This window comes from Camellia sinensis, chromosome 10 (assembly GCF_055761805.1).
Source record: "Camellia sinensis isolate YWXY chromosome 10, ASM5576180v1, whole genome shotgun sequence".
Classification (NCBI taxonomy): Eukaryota; Viridiplantae; Streptophyta; class Magnoliopsida; order Ericales; family Theaceae; genus Camellia; species Camellia sinensis.
Window position 1 is genome coordinate 147,147,377 of NC_138970.1, and position 20,182 is coordinate 147,167,558.

At 38.2% G+C, this 20,182-nt stretch overlaps 1 protein-coding gene across 2 annotated transcripts; it reads left to right on the plus strand.

The window, feature by feature from the left end:
• The first annotated feature begins 16,136 nt into the window (after positions 1-16,136).
• On the plus strand, positions 16,137-19,799 carry PDE331 (Octicosapeptide/Phox/Bem1p family protein). 2 transcript variants are annotated; one of them, XM_082892560.1, is made up of 3 exons: positions 16,137-17,431; positions 17,584-18,430; positions 19,537-19,799. In XM_082892560.1, the coding sequence occupies exons 1-2, from the start codon at positions 16,218-16,220 to the stop codon at positions 18,425-18,427; spliced, it is 2,058 nt and encodes a 685-aa protein (XP_082748686.1). In that variant the 5' UTR covers positions 16,137-16,217; the 3' UTR covers positions 18,428-18,430; positions 19,537-19,799. The 2 variants fall into 2 exon arrangements, with proteins under 2 accessions (XP_082748686.1, XP_028120737.2); XM_028264936.2 differs by lacking the exon at positions 19,537-19,799 and having other exon boundaries at positions 17,584-18,736.
• Positions 19,800-20,182: the final 383 nt, after the last annotated feature.

A 20,182-nucleotide genomic window follows, 5' to 3' on the forward strand; every position in this document is an offset into this window, starting at 1 on the left:
CCAAACAAGGGGCAACTTTCCGTTGCCATACAGTGTGCCGTGGTGCCATTCAAACAAGGGGCAACTTTCCGTTGCCGTGCAGCTCTCTTCAAGCAAGGGGCAATTTTCCTTCGGATCTGAGGTTGTGCATCTCAAGAGTAGGTTCCGTGCTTGTTGAGCATTGGCCGTTTGCAAAAAATAGTTTTTGAGAATTTTTACAGAGGTTGACTGATTTTCTCGAAAAGTATTCCATTTTTTTTTCAAAGCTGGACCATTGCTTAGATCCAAAAAATGAAAATTTTCAGTGCTCATAGCCAGATTTGCATGATTTTAAATTAGAAAATTGAACAAGTATGTTAATCTGACTCTTATTCTGGTCAAAATTGTTTTAGTAGAAAACCAAAACAAAAAATGGTCAAAATGATGAACTAGGGGCACAGTTGAGTCAGGTGTTCTGTCTTTTCCCCATTGTTAACATGCTTGCCAAGAAGGCAATCTACCTACTAGAAAAGGGCACAACTGAAGTTAACAGCAAAAGGGCTGAAAGCTCTCTCATCCTCCGAGCAACGAGGTACCAAACCAAGCGCGAAGAACAAACTGGAATGGACCAAGATGTTCCACTCCCTCATCTGGACAGATCTGATCACGTCCAAACTCCCTAGCAGAGCATCGTCAACCGATGTCAGCTACAGATTTGCTATACACCCAATTGTAGCGCAGCCCCTCTGTGGAAGAAACTCACTGTTGTGAACAAGAAGAAGAATCTAGCGGAATGCTAGGGGCAAGACCCCGCAACTTTCTGTTTATCCACCAACCACCCAGGGGAGGGACAAAAAATGAGAGATTGAAGAATAGAGAGATGTGAGTTGAGAGAAAAAGTGAGAAAATGGCTTTTTTTTTTTTCCAGAAAAACAGAGATTGAGTGCCAGAGTGATGTGAGAATCACAAATGAAAAAATGGTGGGAAACACTACCCGGAGAAACTGGCTTCTCGCGAACTGAGAGGTCTCTTGTCTTTGTAACACGTCTGTGTGTCGTGTCTTTTGTTTTGTTTACCTCAACTTTTGTTTTGAGTTTTTTTCGAGTGTTACTCGATGTGTTTAGGTCGTGTACCTTTTGTTGAGTCATAGTATGCTGTTTTCAGTTGTAGGCTCAATACCCGGTTGAGAACCCTTTTCTCATTTTCAAAAAAAAAATCGTTTTGTGCTCAGAGTGCTGTGCCATTCTGCACATTTATGCAAAACAAGATTCTTTCTTTCATAAACCGCAAGGTTCAACCCAGGTCATGTGAGAACAGTAGAACAAGGACCTATTTGAAGCTATATAGGTTCCGGACTACAAAGCAAAAGAAAAGAGGGAAAATTTGGAGCATCTTAGTCTGTTTCAACTTCGGCAAATTCCGAGATTGCACTCCAGGTGCACCTTCTCAGGCCTCGCCATTTCTCTGGAGTATGAGTGTATCTCGACCCCAAGTGTAAGCCTGCTTCAAGTCAGAATGGCAGTCCAAGCAGCACCCGAGGGTTTCACATGCAGATGTTATCCCTCGCCGATATAAACAGGGTGTCCCTTTTTGAGCTAAGCATATTGCCAAGTCCTCCGAAAGGTAAATCGGAGGCACCAGAGTACATGTTTGATGCCCTTCCATTGCATAGAATGTGCACTTTTATATACACTTCTGTTACATGCGTGCCGCGCATCATTATGATTCATGCATAGAATACGCTTGCTTTCAATATTGCATAGAATATGCTCTTGTTTCTTGCATAGAAAATGCTCGTATCTTTTGTACAGAAAATGCACTCTTCCATACTTGCATAGAAAATGCACCTCATTTGCGTAGAACATGCATTCACTCGCACTGTCTTGTGCACTTACACTTTGTATCTCACTAGCACTGTCTTGTGCATCTTGTGGTTGTATCTCACTCGCACTATTTTGTGCATTGCATATCAATCGCACTGTTTAGCGTATCGCACTGTCTTGTGCATTTCAAATCACTCGCGCTGTTTAGCGTATCGCAGTGTCTTGTGCATTTCAAAATCAATCGCGCTGTTTAGCGTATCGCACTGTCTTGTGCATTTCAAATCACTCGCGCTGTTTAGCGTATCGCACTGTCTTGTGCATTTCAAATCACTCGTGCTTTCTTGCACATCGCACTGTCTTGTGCATTTCAAAATCAATCGCACTGTTTAGCGTATCGCACTATCTTGTGCATTTCAAATCACTCGCACTGTTTAGCATATCACACTGTCTTGTGCATTTCAAATCACTCGCGCTTTCTTGCGCATTGCACTGTTTTGTGCAATATATCACTCACGCTGTTTAGCATATCGCACTGTCTTGTGTGTTTCAAACCACTCGTGCTTTCTTGCGCATCGCACTATTTTGTGCAGTTTATCACTCGCGTTTTCTTGCGCATTGCACTGTTTTGTGCAGTTTATCACTCGCGCTCTCTTGCGCATCGCACTATTTTGTGCAGTTTACACTTGCGCTCTTTTGCGCATCGCACTATCTTGTGCATTTCATTACATGCTCTCTCTCATCTTGCATAGAAAATGCTTGTAGCATTTGTCAGTGCATTGCGTCGCACTGTTTTGTGCACCTTACTTGCATTTTGCATGCATTCTATCACGCTTTCTTGCGCACCTAACCTGTACTTGTTAGTACGTTGCATCGCACTGTTTCGTGCATCTTCTTAGCATTGTTTTGTGCATTCACTCTTCACTCGCACTTTCTTGTGCACTCTTCGGTCTAGGAGACCTTAAATCCTCTAAAGGTGCAATTCCTTTGGTGTTTGTCGTGCCCGAACAACTTCCAGTGGTCTGGTATAGCCACCTGCCTGTGTTTGCGGTGAGTTCCTAGGAGACCAACTGAGACGGTGGAAACTAGAGTTCGAATGGCTCATGCCTAGAACACAAAGGTTCGGGATTTCCGAGACTAAAGTCTGGTTTAAATACCCAGGGGTATATCCTCGGCTTGAAATCTGTATGGCAGCCCCATAGATTGAGATAGCATATGTATGCGCCTCAATTCTGGATACCGAATCAACCTAGTCTGTCACCCTGTTAGAGAATAGGGAAAGCTGCAACCATAGTCAAGGAGAAAATTAGTACCTGCAGTTTAACCAAGAAGAAGGGGAAGGTCCCCAGCAGCATGAGGTAGGACATTGCCAATTGCCCCTGTAAGGTACCTTCACTTTCTAGCTATTACATTACATTCTTGCATTGCATCGCATGGCGTAAATCACCAATTTTCAAACCGGCTTCGCGTAGCGTATAAGTCCAATTATCAAAGTCTTCTTGCATATCATTTGCATCCTACCCCTTTGAACTATGCTGGTTTGATTCCTTGCAAAAGGATACGTAGGCAGCTTGTGGGTTCAACCAATTACATTTGTATTTTGTTTCTTTGTCCAAGTCTTCGGCCTCGTCAAAAATGGGTCGTCTCTGGGCTTTGACATTCACGCACGTCACTTCTTGACTTTCGAGTTCTGTCAAAGAGGGGCAACTGTAGACATCCTATTTTTGACCGCCCTCAAGACTTGGGCGTTACTGATGGTTTACTTGGTAGAGAAAGGTGTGCAGGGGAAAGGTTCAGTTTCTTCGGCAAGGAGAGAGACAAATCCCAACTTCACACCCCATTTTGGACCAAATCTATTTTGGATGGTTTTTAGACCTTAAAACCTTCTCTTTCAAAACATTTTTGAAATAAAGTTTCTACAATGTTCCGAGGCTCACATTTTGTCAAATGATGCACTTTTCGATAAACCGAGCAAGGACAAAGTGGAAATGAATGAAAGAGAGATGAAATCTTTGAAAAATCTTTCAAAACACCTTGTTTAGTGGTTTTATAGTTGAAGAAAAGAGGAGAAGAGAGAAGAAACCTAGCTCAGGAAGAAGTTGGGTATGAATCGCTAAGGGAGAGTCGAGCGGTCCTTGCCAAATCAGGTTTATCTGTCTGTGCACTTGGATTTAAGCTATGAGGCCACCATCATTGGAAAGAAGACTTCCGGGGCTTCATTTTTCACTCAAGAATCTCCTCAGGCCGAGTTCGGGTGGGGGAGATATGATTGGTTGAAGTTGGGCATTATCCCGGTTGGACCAAAACTGAGCAACCTTCACCAAAACAAGTATAACTTTTTTTATAGTTATAATTTTGATGTAAGTCTGGTGCCATTGGAAAGCTTACTTCCGGGGCTTCAATTTGGACACAAGAATGACCTGAAAAGGAGTTCACATGAAGGAGTTATGCCCGTTTGAAGTTGGACCTGCAGAGCAGATTTTTCCTGCCGACCGACCAGAACAGATGGCCGGCCGACCAAATAGATGGTCGACCGACCAGAACAGATGGCCGACCGACTAGTTAAAGTAGCTGGCCGACCAATTTTGCTAGCCGATGACCTTCCGGTGTATTCTACAGATTGAATGAATGCCAGCTGTGCCAGCTAGAGGGCACAGACTGGATCCTCTATACACATGTATGGAGGATCTTTGCTCTTGGTTTTGAAGCTTCTAAGAGAAGCTTTATCCTCTCCTCTATAAAGCCAGTACCCCAACTCCATTTTGAAGGGTTACAAAAGCCAGCTGAGGCATTGATACATACACCCTCTATATCTCTCATTCAACCCTCCAAACCCTAAGGTTCATGCACCCTTTACACACCACCTCCAAGCCTACAACCTCCACACTCCATTCTAGCAACTTGAGGCGGTTTTTCAAAGGTTAGGAGCACCTTTCCTTGGTCCAAAAGCTGCTGAAGACTTGTGCTACAAGGGTGAGTCCTCTTCTCCCTTTTTCTTGCCTTATTTTGTTCTATATCTTAGCCCATTTTCTTACATTTTTGAGCTCCGACCTGAACTGTAAATAGTCATATTTTGAGCTCTTCTTCATGTTTGATAAATGACTTTTTGCTGTTTGAGGTCTTCTCCTTACCCTTTGTGTTTAATCTCTCTTTTAGGCCTTTTTTTGCATGGTATTTTAGTCTTATTTGTGAGCTGTTTTGGATTTGGTCATAAACTGTAAAATGTCTTTTCTTGAGCCCCTCTTCAACTTTGTTGAAGGGTTCTCTTCTGTTTGAGGCCAGCTGCTACCACTTGTCTCTTTATCTCTCTCTTAGGCCTTTTTCTTGCATGTTGTTTTAGCCTCACTTGTGTTTATTTTTGAGACTTGATATAAACTATAAAGGGCCTTGTTTTGAGCCTCTCTTAAACTTTTTTGAAGGTCTCTCCTCTGTTTGGGGCCAGCTGCTGTCCCTTGTCTCTAATCTCTCTTTTAGGGCCATTTTTGCATAATAGATTAGCCCTATTTTTGTTCACTTTTGAGATTTGTTATAAACAGAAAAGAGTCTCACTTTGACATCATCTTCATGTTTTATTAAGGGAATTTTCTTTTTTGAGGTCATATGTTTCCTTGTATGCTTGATTGTCCCTTATTTTGAGCCTTACACCTAAGCTCTTGTTGCATGCTTGGTTTGGCCTTCTAGCCACTGAAATCCAGTGGATTTTCAATGGCTAGAACACTGTTTTGAGCCTCCAAATCAGATAGGGGTGACCCCCTCTCACCTTGACTTGTTTAGTGGGCATTTTTGGCCTTCCAAAGAGACCCTATCTTGCATGCTTTGAAGTCACTTTCCAGGGTCAATTTGGTGAGTTCTAAGACTACCATATTTGATTTTCATAGTTTCTTATGCCATGCTAAGTGTCCACCTTGTATGTGCATAATAATCCATTGCATGGCCCTCTAAAGGAGCTCATCATTTTTGCATGCATTGGTCACATCTCCATGGTTATTTGGGAATATTTTTACATGTTTTATTCACCGATTTTTGCTGGTTTGGTAAGATTCCATGTGCATCCTATACCTGCCATATAACTCATGTTTGCTAGCCAATCTTGCATGCTATTTTAGTCCACCATGCTAGCATCTTTTGGCCATGGTTTGAACTGGAAATGTTCATGTTTTGGGACTGCCTTAGCTCTGTCTTTAGACCTCATGATCAAATAATGCATGCTTTGTATAGCTATAAGTCATTCCATGTGCCTAGTTTCAAGTTTCGGGGTTCATCTCATGCATCGGGTGCCATTTTTCCATGTTTCGGGGCTGTTTAGCATCATACTTCAGTGCTGGAACATGTGCCATTGTATGCCATAATTCATCATTTCAATGCCTTTGTGGAGTTGTGTTTTGTGCCTTAGACTCGGGGCCATTGCATTGTGCATGTTTGCATGCATCTTGGTTGCCTCATTTTCATCACATGGCCACTGATTTTGGCATGTTTGCGAGCTATCCATGTTAGTTTAAGTCCATCATCGCATGTTGTTGCATGCCATGTTTGCTTACATGTTTAGGTTGCGTGCCTAGTATACATTGCTCATTTGCATGTTCATGTTGCATACTTAGCCTCCATGCCTAGGTTGCATTTCATTGAGCATGCATCCCTTGCCTCTTGATCAACCATGATAGGGGTTGGGGCCCTTTGATTTGTTTTGTGCTTGCATTTCATTTGATATCGAAGTTGCACACTTGGCTTTTGGGCCATCATGCATTGAAATGCGTGATTGATGGCCCGCGGATCGAGGGCCATGCTCCCTTGAGTCCATTGCATGATAGGGATAGTGGCCATGCATACATTGCTTTGAATTTCCTTGCCATGCACTGTCTGCCCTCTGCTGTTGTCAAAAACAGGTTTTGCAGGAAGTTTTGGCCGGCCGGCCACCTATACTGCCGACCGGCCATTCATTGTTGGCCGATGGATTTAAAAATGGCCGATAACCATCCGGACATGGCCGGTGGTGATCCCACTTAGTCGGTAATGCTCCCCAGTGTCCTGAGAGTGCACCTTGGGAGTTGCACAATTTTCAGAGAAGCAGAGCAGTGTAAATAGAGGAAACAGTGGCATGGCACGGGTTTCCGAGCAAGGCGAGTCAAGCATGCATCATCCACGCATTCCGAGGCAGAGCTGTGGCGGTCTCTTTAGTTTCATATTTAGACTGTTTCTGTAATTAATTTGTTGATTAACTAGAAGTTTTGTAATTAAGTAATTAATTAGTTAGTCGGCTAGTTAATTAGTTAAATCTGTATTATTTATTCGGATCCTCCGAGCGAGGGCAATTGTGTAATAAGTGTGCGTGAGTGTGTGTATGTCTTCCAACCCCACGTCTTTCTCCCTTTTATTTACTAGCTTGTAATGGTTAGATTAGGGCATGTTTCAATTAGGATACAGTATGATAGTACGTTTGCATCCATTCATTCGTTTTGCATGCACCGGGCTCGGCGCATCATTCTAACTGCATATGTATTCCAATTCCAAATTGAATATGTGTTAGTTGTAGCATTTCACATGTCATTGTAGATTAGTCAAGCCTACTCTAGTGACATTCCGTATGGGTTGCATTAGCCACTTAACATAGACTTGGATCATGCATTGATTGCTAACATGTTTTTGTTTTGGCTCAGAGTACTAGGTAATCATTTATGCTTTAGCATACCGCATGCGTGTGAGTGTTGCCATAATAGTATGATTACCATGAGGGTAGATGCTTATGTGATATAAACTGCTTGAATGCCTGTGGGTGAAGGTTGGATTGTTTGAGTTGGAACAACTCGTTGAAGTCCGTGCTTTAGCCTACTTGCGAGTAGCAAATTTCAAACTGTTTTTCAAACAAACGGATATGCAATGCTTCGTTCCAATTCAGGCGATTTGGTCTATACTTGTTTGCTGTGCGCATAACGTAGTAATCCTAGGCTAATAACCGGAATAAGAACACATAAACGTTTTCAAAATCGGATATCACGGTTAGTAGAGGCCGATCTTTGGATCGGGCGAGAGGGGGTGCTCATAGCTGACCTTCCCCAATCGTACCCAAGCTCCCAAGCCGAGGCCACTTTGGTGATGACGGACACGTGGCCTTTGGCACCGAGTCAGGGTTTCCTAAATTCCCCTATAAAAAATATTTAGGTGGCGACTTTGTATCTGGCAAAGCAGTCCATGTTTGGCATTTCTTTCTAAAAATCTGTTTTCCAAAACGATTTGCCGGATTTGGACTCTTTGGTTCAGATTAAGAACCACTGTAGTGAGCCCAATATGAACAGAACGGGGGGACTCATCCTTCAGAGGCGTTCGGGGACGTCTACAGCCTCACTTTGAGGTTCCTTTTGGTAAAGCGCTAAGGCTTTTGGGTGATGCGGAATTCACCCTTTTGACATTATGATCAACTGTATTAGCTTTGTTTGAAGGCCTTTTTGTTTGACTGGTTTTCTTATTGGGATTTACTCCCTAATTGAAGTTTTCTTTTGTACATAAGCTTGACATGGTCTGTCGTGGATGCGTTTTATATATGTATATGAACGTTCATTTTGTTTCATTTAAGTCTTACAGCTCATTGGACGTTATAGTTTATTAATTATTGGCTTTCTCCAATCCCTATTACTGTATTACTGTTAAGCAGGCCATTGATAATCTCAGATTATTGGCCGGTCACCTCTTTAATCCCTTGGGGCGGGGGTTGGGTCGTGACACTAAGTCACTCTTGGTTAGTGAAATTTCGATGACCAAGTCTATAAGGTAGTGAAATTTCATGAATTTTTTCTTTAGAATTTCATATTACTCATTGATATTGTTTGAAAGATATTGACAATAGGATTTTAAAAATATAAATTTTACAAAAAATGGAGATGTAAATCCAAACTTGTTTAAATTCTAAAATTTTGAAATCACTTAAATAATGTAAAAAGTCAGAGGAGATGAAGAAATAGTGTTGTGAAATAAACAACTAGGATTTTAAGATTATGAGGATATTTTGGATCATATTTGTTAAAATTTGTCCTTATCACTTTAAGATTTCATATCTCAAGAACTTTAACTAGGAAGCAAATTATTGGTGTCCTTAAACTCTTATACAAACTTATAGAAAGATGTTCATTTTTAGGCCTACCAAAATATAAGACCCTAGAAATTTTAAAAATAGATTTTTTTTTTTTTTTGGAAAAAATCCACTAAAAAAATAATTTTTTTGGGTGTTCTATTAGCAATTGTATTAAAAAAAAGAAGAAGAAGAAGAAGAAGAAGAAGAAGCTTTACATTCTTCTAAACTAGAATGACTTGAAAAAAAAAAAAAAAAGGTTGACACAAAACTTAAAAAATTCAATAAATGAAAAAAAAAAGTTTCTTTATCAAATAAAACCTTAACTACATTTTTTTACTATATTTACAATGGTATGCCTATTAAAATAAAAAGTTAATAACCATAAAGTAAAAGTCAAAAGTAATACTCCTCTAATTAGTAAACTTATTTAAGTTATTTTCACCTAATAAATTGTAAGTAAAAATTGTATCAAATAGTCTGATACAAACTCTTAAATTAAAAAAATTATAAGCAACTCAGATAAATTTTACCAAACAACTACGGTATGCCCCACTGTTGAGTGAAATTAATCACCATTGTAAAGAATTTAGATCTTCTTTAATGCACTTTATGTTGTGTAATTTTTAGTGTTTTAAAATAAATGAGCAGTATTAAAAATTATATTATTTTAGTATTTTTCTTCAAATCTGAATGAAAATACAAAAACGACGTCATTTTTAACTTTAAATATTAACTCTTGGTTGTTCTCTTTTTTTAATGTGACCTATCATCATTTAAATCATTATAAATTACACTATAGGATTACAAATGATCCAAATTCCATTGTAAATAAGAAATAGAAAAGAAAAAATTACAAGGCAATTATAAAATAATTACACCATAGATAAAATCTTTTTTATACAAGATATATCGAAAAAATTTGCATGAAAAACAAAAATAAATTTACATCATATCACAAACAACTCACAATATGGTACAAATAAAATTATTTCTCCATTATTCTACTGAAATTTAACTTCCCATTAAAGAGAATGGTGTGCTTGAAGTTATATCCGTAACTGTAACTGTCGTCAATCGACAAACAAAACAAATGGGACCACTTTACAGCTTTCCTTCCTAACGTTACACTCAAATTTATCCAAGTTGGCTTTTGCCTCCTTTTGTGTGTACTAAAAACACTCCCTCAAAATTCATAAATTACAAAATTTAGAGGAAATTATTACTTATAATACGTTAACAAAATACACACACATATATATATATTTTCATGGAAAATGCATTTTACCCCCAGCTGGGGGTGACACCCAGTGAGGTGTCAGCTAGGGGTTGGTCCGAAAAAAACAGTTTTTCTTTCTTTTTTTTTTTTTGATTTTCGACCAGTGGGGGCGCGCCACGTCACTGGAGGCGCGACCCCCACTGGGTGTATGAAGCAGCACCCTATTTTCATTGTCATCTCATTCTCCATTTTATTTTTATTATCCAAATTTTAAAATTTAACCTTCAATTAATAAATTGAAAATCTCTTCCTCCTAACTTCAAAGGCAAAATGGTCTTTTTATATAATTATGTATACTAAAATCTGATCATACAACTAAACTCTAATCTTTCTCTTGAAATTTTGAAAACAAAACCCTAGAGCACGTAGCCTAGATCTATGCTCGAAATAGTGAACAAATTAACTAATCTGGTTGTTCGTCAATCTAAAGGACACTTCGATGATAAAATCAATAATCAAATCTCTCAAGATAATTTGACAAAGTAACAGTAAACTCAGGTAATAACTCAAATACTTTAAACCTACGAGATGCACAAGGATGCCTGCTTTATTTAGAGTGCCATACCTCTTCTAGTGATCATGTTTGTGACAAACTATTATTTTCTTGAGGAATAACAAATCATAGAAGCACTCACCTCTCCTTGTTGGATTCGGACAAACCTCTCCAAGGAGTCCCATCTCACCCAACCTAAGAGTCAACTTTCACTGTGACTCTAGTCTCATGCCGATTATGTAGGATGAGGTGGTGAATTGCTTCTACACCTCGGTTAATCACACTCAACCACGGGGCACTTTAACTAATCACACTCAACTACGTGGTCAACAATTTAAGTCACACAATTTATCTACAATAACATAACAAAACAATTAAGTCTTATATGGTTAAATTTATGACAAATTAAAAATTTTACAAATAATTTATCATGTCATGATGAATACAATTGTGTAACTTAAATTGTGAGTTTCAATTTTTTTTCCTTTTTAAAATGGGAGAATTACGCGCACGTGGGAGTTAGGAGAAAATATTACCAACACATGGGGGGTTGCAAGTGACACTTGCACCCCCTCTGCCTTTCATTTGCACCCCATCATAGACACATTTGCACTCCCCTGTGTTTGTAATTTTTTTTCCCAACTCCCACCTACATGTAGTTCTCCATTTTAAAATGTATATACATGGAATTTTTGTAAAATAAAAAATAGGGTAAACTACCAATAAATCCTAATAGTTTGACTGAATTCCTATTAAAAAAAAGTTCTAGTAAATTGCTGTTAAAAATATTTTTTGTGATGATTTTTTGTATCTGTCGCTAAAATTGACAATCAGTATCTTTTTTTGGTCACGATTTTTATAAATTATCGCTAAAATTTACAATTAGTGATTTTTCTGTGACGAATTTTCAAATTGTCATTGAAAGTTGAAAAATGATGTTTTTTATGACAATTTTTTTAAATTGTCCATAAAACTTATAATTAGTGACTTTTTTGTGATTAAAATTTCAAAATGTTACTAAAAATTAACAATTAGTAACTTTTTTTTTAATAGTGTTTGATAAAAAATGTGATTACTTCTCACCGGATATATTAGATAATAAATTCACCTATTAGTACCTACACTTAAAGAAAAATTTCATTATTACCCCTATACTTTGCCTCGATTTTCAATTACACCCCTAGACTTTGAATAATTTTAATTTTACCCCCAAAATTTTTGAAACCGTATCATTTCTACCCTTATCGTCACATTTGAAACAGAAAATGTTAAAAAAATTACATTTTAACCCTAAATTTCAAAAGAAATATGTAAACTCACCATCTCTTACCCAAATTCACCTTCTTTCCTCACCACTACTTCAAGCCCTTCTATCTCTTTCATCATAATTCTATTTTGTCTCATTTTTTCATTATTGGATTCACCTCGTGACGTAGTTTTCGTATCATCTCTCACATGTCTCGTTCTTCCTTTTTTTGCAGGTCGTCAGAGCTCTGAAAGTCGATAAAAAAGAGAGACTTTTCTTTCTATTTTTGACTTTTCTTCAAGCCATCTTTCGAACTTCATATCTTTCTCTATGCTTGACAGTTCTACTTCATTCTTTCGTTATTCTCTTCACCTCATTTCCTACTTCTTCCTACACCTCACTTTCTCACTTCTTCGTATAATGGACGGTTTTAGTATGCCGAAAGTTATCCAAAAACTAACTTCAAAAATTTTGAAATATTCATCTTTTGTTTCTGTCTCCTCCATCTTCTTCATTCGTTCTTCTTCTTCACTTATAACATGATGTGGAACATGGTTCTAGGTAGTAACGAAGGTGGTAATAATAGTGGTGGTGGTCCGACGATGACGAAGTTCGTGGTAATGGTGGTCGTGGAGTTTGATGGTAGTGGTAATTGAACTTGGTTGTGAAGGAGGTGGGTTTGGTGTTGAAAGGTGGTGGTGATAGTGATGATAATGGTGATGCTCATGGTGGCGGTAAAGTTGGTGGTTTGGGTGGTGATGTTGGTGAAGTTGATATATGTAATGAAGAGATAATATGTATATATATGTATATATATATATATATATATATAGATAATTGATATGGGTTTGAGAGAATATTAAATGAGTGAATTTGAGTTTGAGAGAAGTTGATGAATATATATGTATATATATTGAGCGAGTGAATTTTGGTTTGAAAGAAGTTGAGTTGGAGAATTGAGTGCCTGCGATTGTGGTGGCAGCACTTTTAAGGGCGCAGGAGAGGAAAAAATTGGAGGAAGAGGACAGATGGTGAGTTTGGGTAAGAGAGTGTGAGTTTGCATTTTTTTTTTTTAAAATTTGGGGCAAAAATGTAATTTTTTGAACGTTTTCCATTTCAAATGTGATGATAGGGATAAAAATGATACGATTTCAAAAAAAAAAAATTAGGAATAAAATTAACATTATTCAAAATCTAAAGGTGTAATCGAAAATTGAGACAAACTATAGAAATAAAAATAAAAATTTCTCACACGTAAATTCGGTCCCCCCCTCCCAATCTAAAGGTGTAATTGAAAATTAAGACAAACTATAGAAATAAAAATAAAAATTTCTCTCACGTAAATTCGGTCCCCCCCTCCCCCCAAAAAAAAAAAATATTGGATTACAAATGGGGAGTAACAATTACACTTCTCCAAATTTAAAATGTAGAGGAAAAAAAAATTATTTATCAATTTATTTATATATTTAGAAAGTAAAAAATACTGATATTATTTAAATTAAGAGTAATGTAAAGGATTTTAAATATTTTATTAAATGTCTTACATAAGTATGAGACCCATATATTGTAGATTTTATGCCCATATGAGATATTTAATAAAATATTTAGTAGGATTAGGTATAGGATTATCTGAACCGCACAACCCACCCAACCCGAATTGATCTACATACAAATAGGTAGTTTCGCGGACACAATGCGGGCGGATGCGGTTTGGAATATGACATTACTGCGAATTGCGGGCGGATTGCAGGTTTTATCCGCACCCGCAAGAACCTACCCGCACTTAGAATTTTTATTTATTTATTTATTTATTTTAAAACCTGGCCCATTGATTTCTTTCATCATATCCTAGATATTTTTCAATTTTGAATTATTTTACTTTAATTGTACTGTTGGATAGTGAATGATTTTGATGATTTAGCTTAGGATTTTGAAAGATGTGCTTATATTAGTTTATGATTTTATTTAAAAGTTTAAAATTTTGAATGATTTGCTTGTGTCAGGAATTGATTTTGTTGTGTTTTTAATTATAGGAAAATTTACCCATAAGTCCTAGTTTTTGAAACGTTGAACCATTTAGTCCTAAAAGTTTTCTTATACTCCATTTAGTCCCATTTTTACATCAACATGATGTGAATGATGTAAATGATCTGATGTTTCATTCTATAATTTCAAAATTTATTGAAATCTGATGAACATTAGATGTTTTTCATCCTATATTTTCAAACATTATTGAAATTTGATGAACATTAGATGTTTGAAATCCAATGTTTGTAACATGACTCTGATGTTATTAACATTGTAATGGGACCTTTCAGTCTATAAGAAAACTTTTAAGACTAAACAGTGCATAAGTTATTAATTTGGGATTTATTGGTGCATCCCCTTTAATTATATAAGTTTTAATTCATTAATTATTAATGTTGAGCATTTTAGAAAATGAGAAAAAATGACCCAAAATAAATATTTACAAAACAGGGAAAAAAAAACCCAAAAATAAATTTTTAAATAAAAAAATCTAATTTGCAAACCGTTCGCACATTTGCGAACCCTATTCTCACAAACAACAACCCGCACTACAAATGATTACGGGTTCAATTTTTTTCAAACTGCACATAGGGGTGAACAGCAGATATACCAATCCGCCAAAATCAACCGAATCGAACCGATCCGCCGTATTTTGGATAGATACGTGATGACGAGCGGACGGTTGCAGATTGATTTTCTTCAATCCGTCAATCTGGCGGACGAATGACGGATTTGAGATTCCTTTAGCAGCAACCGAACTACCAAACCGCGAGTACCCTTAGTAATTTATAAGACTTTGTGTTTTCAGTTTGTTTAAATATTCTGTTTGTGTTTTCAATTAAAAAAGAGTTTAAATATTTTGTTAAAAAAAGTTTTCAACTTGAATATCTTTTTTGAATTGAAAAAAATAAACGTATTATTTATCTATATTTTTTGGTTTTTAAATCTATCTCTAAAAATAATAAATGGAAAATATGATATGTGTCGGTTGGTTTTTATTTTCAAAAACAGATATAGATGTAACAATACAGAGATATACAATCTCTACAACTATTCTGTTCATGATTTTGATGATTTGAATTGTTTTTTTATTTTAAGAACCACAGATTGTAATACTTTATGTGGATGGGACATGTTGTAATTGTAGTATGTGGATGAGACATGCAGTGATTGTAATATTTTTTTAAGTCATTAACTGTAATATTTTTTTTTTTTTGAGGAAGTGCACAAATTAAATTATGTTGAAAATTTATAAAATTTTAAACCGCAAAACTGATTCGCATCCATCCGTCAAACCGCCAATCTGCTCAATCCACATCCGCCAAATTGACAGACGTATATGAATTAATTTTTTTTAATTTGTTAATTTAACAGGCAGATGATAAATTAAAAGTTCCGTGACCGCAATCGACCTGTGTCCACCCCTGATGTGCAGGTCTAAACCATAAAGTGAGCCTTTCAAAACGGAATAGCGAGTACTCCAAATATTATTTGAACCTCCTAATATTTTTCTTAAATTAATACTTTGAATTAAATAATAATAATAAAGAATTAAATAAAGTTTTACCAAATGTGGTGTGGGACCCACACAATGTGGGTCCCATGTGAGTCCCACACTCATGTGAGACATTTGGTAAAATTTTTAGGCCAAGTTTGGGAACACCTCAAAAAGTCAAAAAGCCAAAAAGTTACTCAAAAAGTTAAAAAGTTATCACTATTCACCAAAAGTCAACAATTACGGCTGCACAACTCCCAATTCTAATTTTCTCCTACAAATCAATTTTTACAATTTTTTATTACACATTTTTCCATAAAAAGTCAAAAAGTTAACCCAAACATTCATATTTTCAACCTCAATTTTTTAGTCTAAAAAGATAAAAAGTGCACTTATTTAGTCTTCCCAAACTTAGCCTTAGTAAAATTTTTGGGACATCTAGCATTTTTATAATAATAATAAATAAATAAAGCTACAGCTGTAGAAAGACAACTATGATGGTGTTTGGGAAGTGAGTTTTTATGTAGATTTTAGTAGATGTAGGTTTTTATGAGATAAAAAATTTTTGGTGTTTGGGAAGATAGTTGGGTTTTTATGTGGTTGGATGTGATGTTTGTGAGAGAAAAAGTGAAATGATTATGGGGTTGGATGTGATATTTTGTTTGGATGTGTTTTTTTTGGTTTTGCAAAACTTTTGTCTTTTAGTGAAAAAAATGAGAAAAAAATTTGGGAACTTGCTTCCCAAACACCACCTATAAGAGCATCCAACTCATTCTACATCAAGCCCCCTCTTTTTTCTTTCTCCTCTCACAAAAGGACCAAACCCAAAACCCCCCATATGGAGGCTCCACCACCCGCTCCGCCACCTCTCTCCTCCACTCTCGCCGCCGCAGCCGCAGCCACGGCGGCCGCATACCCAGACTCAGTCGACTCCTCTCCCCGCTCCCGCAACACCGATTCCTGGGACGAGCCAACGTTCCCCTCCGCGGCTCCCGGCGGCGGCGCTGCTAAGTTACGCCTGATGTGCAGCTACGGCGGCCACATAGTCCCCCGCCCTCACGACAAGTCCCTCTGCTACGTCGGCGGCGACACCCGCATCATCGTCACCGACCGCCACTCTTCCCTCTCCGACCTCACAAGCCGACTCTCAAAAACCCTCCTCAGTGGTGGATCTTTCACAATCAAGTACCAACTACCCAACGAAGATCTCGATTCTTTGATCTCCGTCACTACCGATGAAGATTTGGAGAACATGATCGAAGAGTACGATCGACTCACTGCAAACAATTCGACCCAGAAATCGTCTCGACTCCGATTGTTTCTCTTTCCGACGGAACCCGATTCGGGTTCCTCAATTGGGTCTCTGCTCGAGAACTCAACGAAGTCGGAGGACTGGTTTTTGAACGCTCTCAATGGTGCTACGAGAGGTGGGTTCTCTGAATCGGCGTCGGTGAATTGTTTGCTGGGTTTAGACGATGATGTAGCGATCGCCGGAAACGAGAACTCGTCGGCGAAGGGAGTGAGGAGTAGTAGTAACAACAACATCAACAAGCAAGGTGGTGGTGGTGGTCAGGATGTTCATTCGGTGCCCGATTCGCCGATGCTGGAGACGAATTCGTCGTTTGGGTCGGCGTCGTCTTCGCCGTCGCTAGCGAACTTGCCGCCGATTAGGGTTCACGTGGTGGAGGATCAGAAGGCGACGATGGATGGTGGAATTGAGGACCAGTTCTCTCAGATGAGCGTTGGGGCTACTACTACTGCTGTGCAGAAGCAAGATGATGGGGGTTTTGTGGTTCTCTCTTCGCCGCCTACTCTGCTAACCACTTCTGCGGCGGCGGCGGTGGTGGTGCCGGGTTTGGTGGGGCTTGCTGGAGGTTACCCGAATCGGGTTATCTCCGACGATGAGAGATCAGAACAGGGAATGACTGTTGGGTATCGGAAACCGGCACAGGCACAGCCACAGGCACAGCAACAGCAACAGACACTGCCTCCACAATCGCAGCCCAAACCAACTGGTGGGATTGATTTGTCTTCCCCTGATTCAGTTTCAAGGTACCTAAACAATTCAATTTCTTCAAAAGTTCTTGTTTGTGCTGTGTATATGGTTCTTTGATCTTGTCCTGAATCGGGTTTTTGATTGTTTGAATTTTTGATATTTGATATTTTTTCTGAATTAGGGTTTTTGAATTGTTTGAATTTCACAGTGATAATAGTACAACCAACCCGTTGTCTCGCCAAAGACCCATGATTTATCAAGATCCAACTGTTCAGAATTCCTCTGGGAACAACAGGTTTCCTGTGAACAATCCCATTGATCCGAACTCTAGGGTTCAGATGCTACAAGTTCAGGATTCTGGGTATTTGTTGCCAAACCAATTTGATCAACAATTGAATCCACAACAACTTCAACAATTGAATCCACAGCAACAACAATACCTTCAATCACTGGGTGGCACTCATTTCATTCAGCATCACCCTACCGGTGCAATGCCAATGGCTTCTTACTACCCCATGTACCATCCCCAGCAACAGCCCCACCATCCGCTCGATCAGCAATACCCAGTGTTCTATATGGCTCCTAGACAGTCCCAAGCTTATAACTTGCCTGTCCAACAACAAAACTATAGCGAAAACGCCACCACCGCCCCTTCTAGCCGCCCCCAAACACCGCCTTACAACACTGCGAGAAATGTCACTTCTAACGCCGAAATGGCTACAGGAATGTATAGAACAGCAACTGGAGCTGCCTCGTCTTTAGTTCAAGTACCCACTAGCCAAAATCAACCACAGTATGTTGGTTTCTCTCAGATGCATCATCCATCTCAATCTGTTGTTGCCCCTACTTCTGCCGCTACCGGCAATTATGCTTATGAATTTGCTGATCCTGCCCATGCCCAAATGTATTACCCTCAGCATATGACACACCAATTGGCTGCTGCACAATATCAAGCCATGACGTTAGGCCCTGCAATGGTGTTACATGAACCTCCTGCTCAGCTTCCTACAGACAACGTCAAGCAGCAGCAGATCAGGACTGCACAGCCATGAGAGGTGAGTTTGGGCAGGAACAAACAGTTTTGCAGCAATGGGTGTGGTTTACATTTCAGTTTTCAATTATAGTGTCTATCTCTTTCATTGGGTATTGGTTTGTGGTTATGTATTTGTGATAGGTAATAAGAAGCACAGGTTTTCTTCGTTATGTTCTTTACTTGTATGTTATATTGCTGTTGCTATTGTGAAAGAAAATGAAAGTCATGTGAGTCATACTGTAAAAGCTCAAACTAATATATTGGTCTGTTCAGTCTATGTCAATTATTGAATAAATGTAATATAATGTTGCTAGAGCTTTTGAGTAAATTGTGTTTTCAGCTGTTTGTAGTTCTCTTTGTTCATGGGAAATCTCGTTTGCATACTCTGCATTTGTACAGAGGATCTTGCCGATGCTGTGTCTAGTGTTTGTTAGTTTGATGTTACTCTGAGAATCTTGCCCCACCCATCAAAGCTATTATTCTATCAATTTGGGTTTTCTTTTTTGTCTTGGACTTAAACAAAGGGAAGAAAAAGAAGAGAATCTTTGGAGGAACCATCGGCTGTTATTTCATATGCCTTAATATCTTTTTGTTAAACCTTGTGAACAAGACATCGATTTTGGCCCTATCTTTATTGCTTCCTTCTTCAACCAGAAGTATATGGTCCCTAAATTGTGCTTGTGGCCAAACTAATTCAACAAACATTCTCTCCACTTCTGTTTGTTTTCTTGCCTTCTTTACTATTTGCTTCACATAGACTTGCTCTATGGGACACACACACACTCTCTCTATGTCTCTCTCTCTCTAGATGGAAATTGTGATGTGACTTGCAATTATTGTCAAGTAATATTCCTCAAATGCTGTAGGTTTGTATGTATCAACATTGTAGATTCGATTGTTTTGTACTGAATTGTAGTTCAACGCAGTTCGATTTGTTAACTACCATTTCTTCAACCATCCCGGTTGATCCAATTCATGATATATCCAAAAAAGACCATCCACTCATAAGTAATACCAGTTTTACTAAATTGACTAGTTGTTGTTTTGTCAATTTGTATACAAGCCTATACATGTACTCTCTGAGTCGTTTTCTCTCTTTCTGTTGTATTTTAAAGTACTCTCTTGCAGGTAATTGAGATGCAGCCATACTTTGATCTTATTGACTGAAACTATGTTGGTAGGCACAAACAGTCTCTTTCACATACTTGTTGAACCATTTTGTCTATATAGGAAATGCAGAACTGTGGACAATGGTGAACCGGGGATCTTTGGTGTAGTCTTGTTTTGATTTGGAGTGGAATTCTTTTTTCACTGTTCTTAGGCCTCTTCATCCTTGTTTTCAGTCATGATGATCTATTTTTTCAATAAAATCTTCTATCTTGTATGTCTCATTTCACTTCCTTTTGCTATTTTGGACAACTATATTGATGAAGATTACATGGATAGTTTATCAGGTAAAAAGACAATAATATCATTCATTATTGATCTCTTAGGCACAAAAGCTTGCTTGTAAACCTGAAATTGTCTTCATCACCTGGTATATAAACTGGGATTACTAAAGTTGAGGATCAATGTAGGGAAACTAACTTATTTTATAGAATGTCTGTATTGGTTTTTGTGGTTCCTCGCTTTAGTCCTTTGCATCAGAAGTAGATGATTCGTTAACATCAAAAAGTGTCATTGTCACACTCCCTCCATTTGGGGGTTTTGTATAAAATTAGTTGATAATGCTTTTCCTCAATTTGGTTCATTTTGTTAAATTCAACAGACAGCT

Coding starts and splice junctions, on each gene's coding strand:
- PDE331 (XM_082892560.1), top strand. CDS start 16,218: ATGGAGGCTCCACCACCCGCTCCGCCACCTCTCTCCTCCACTCTCGCC. Junction 17,432..17,583: donor TCCCCTGATTCAGTTTCAAG/GTACCTAAACAA, acceptor TGAATTTCACAG/TGATAATAGTACAACCAACC.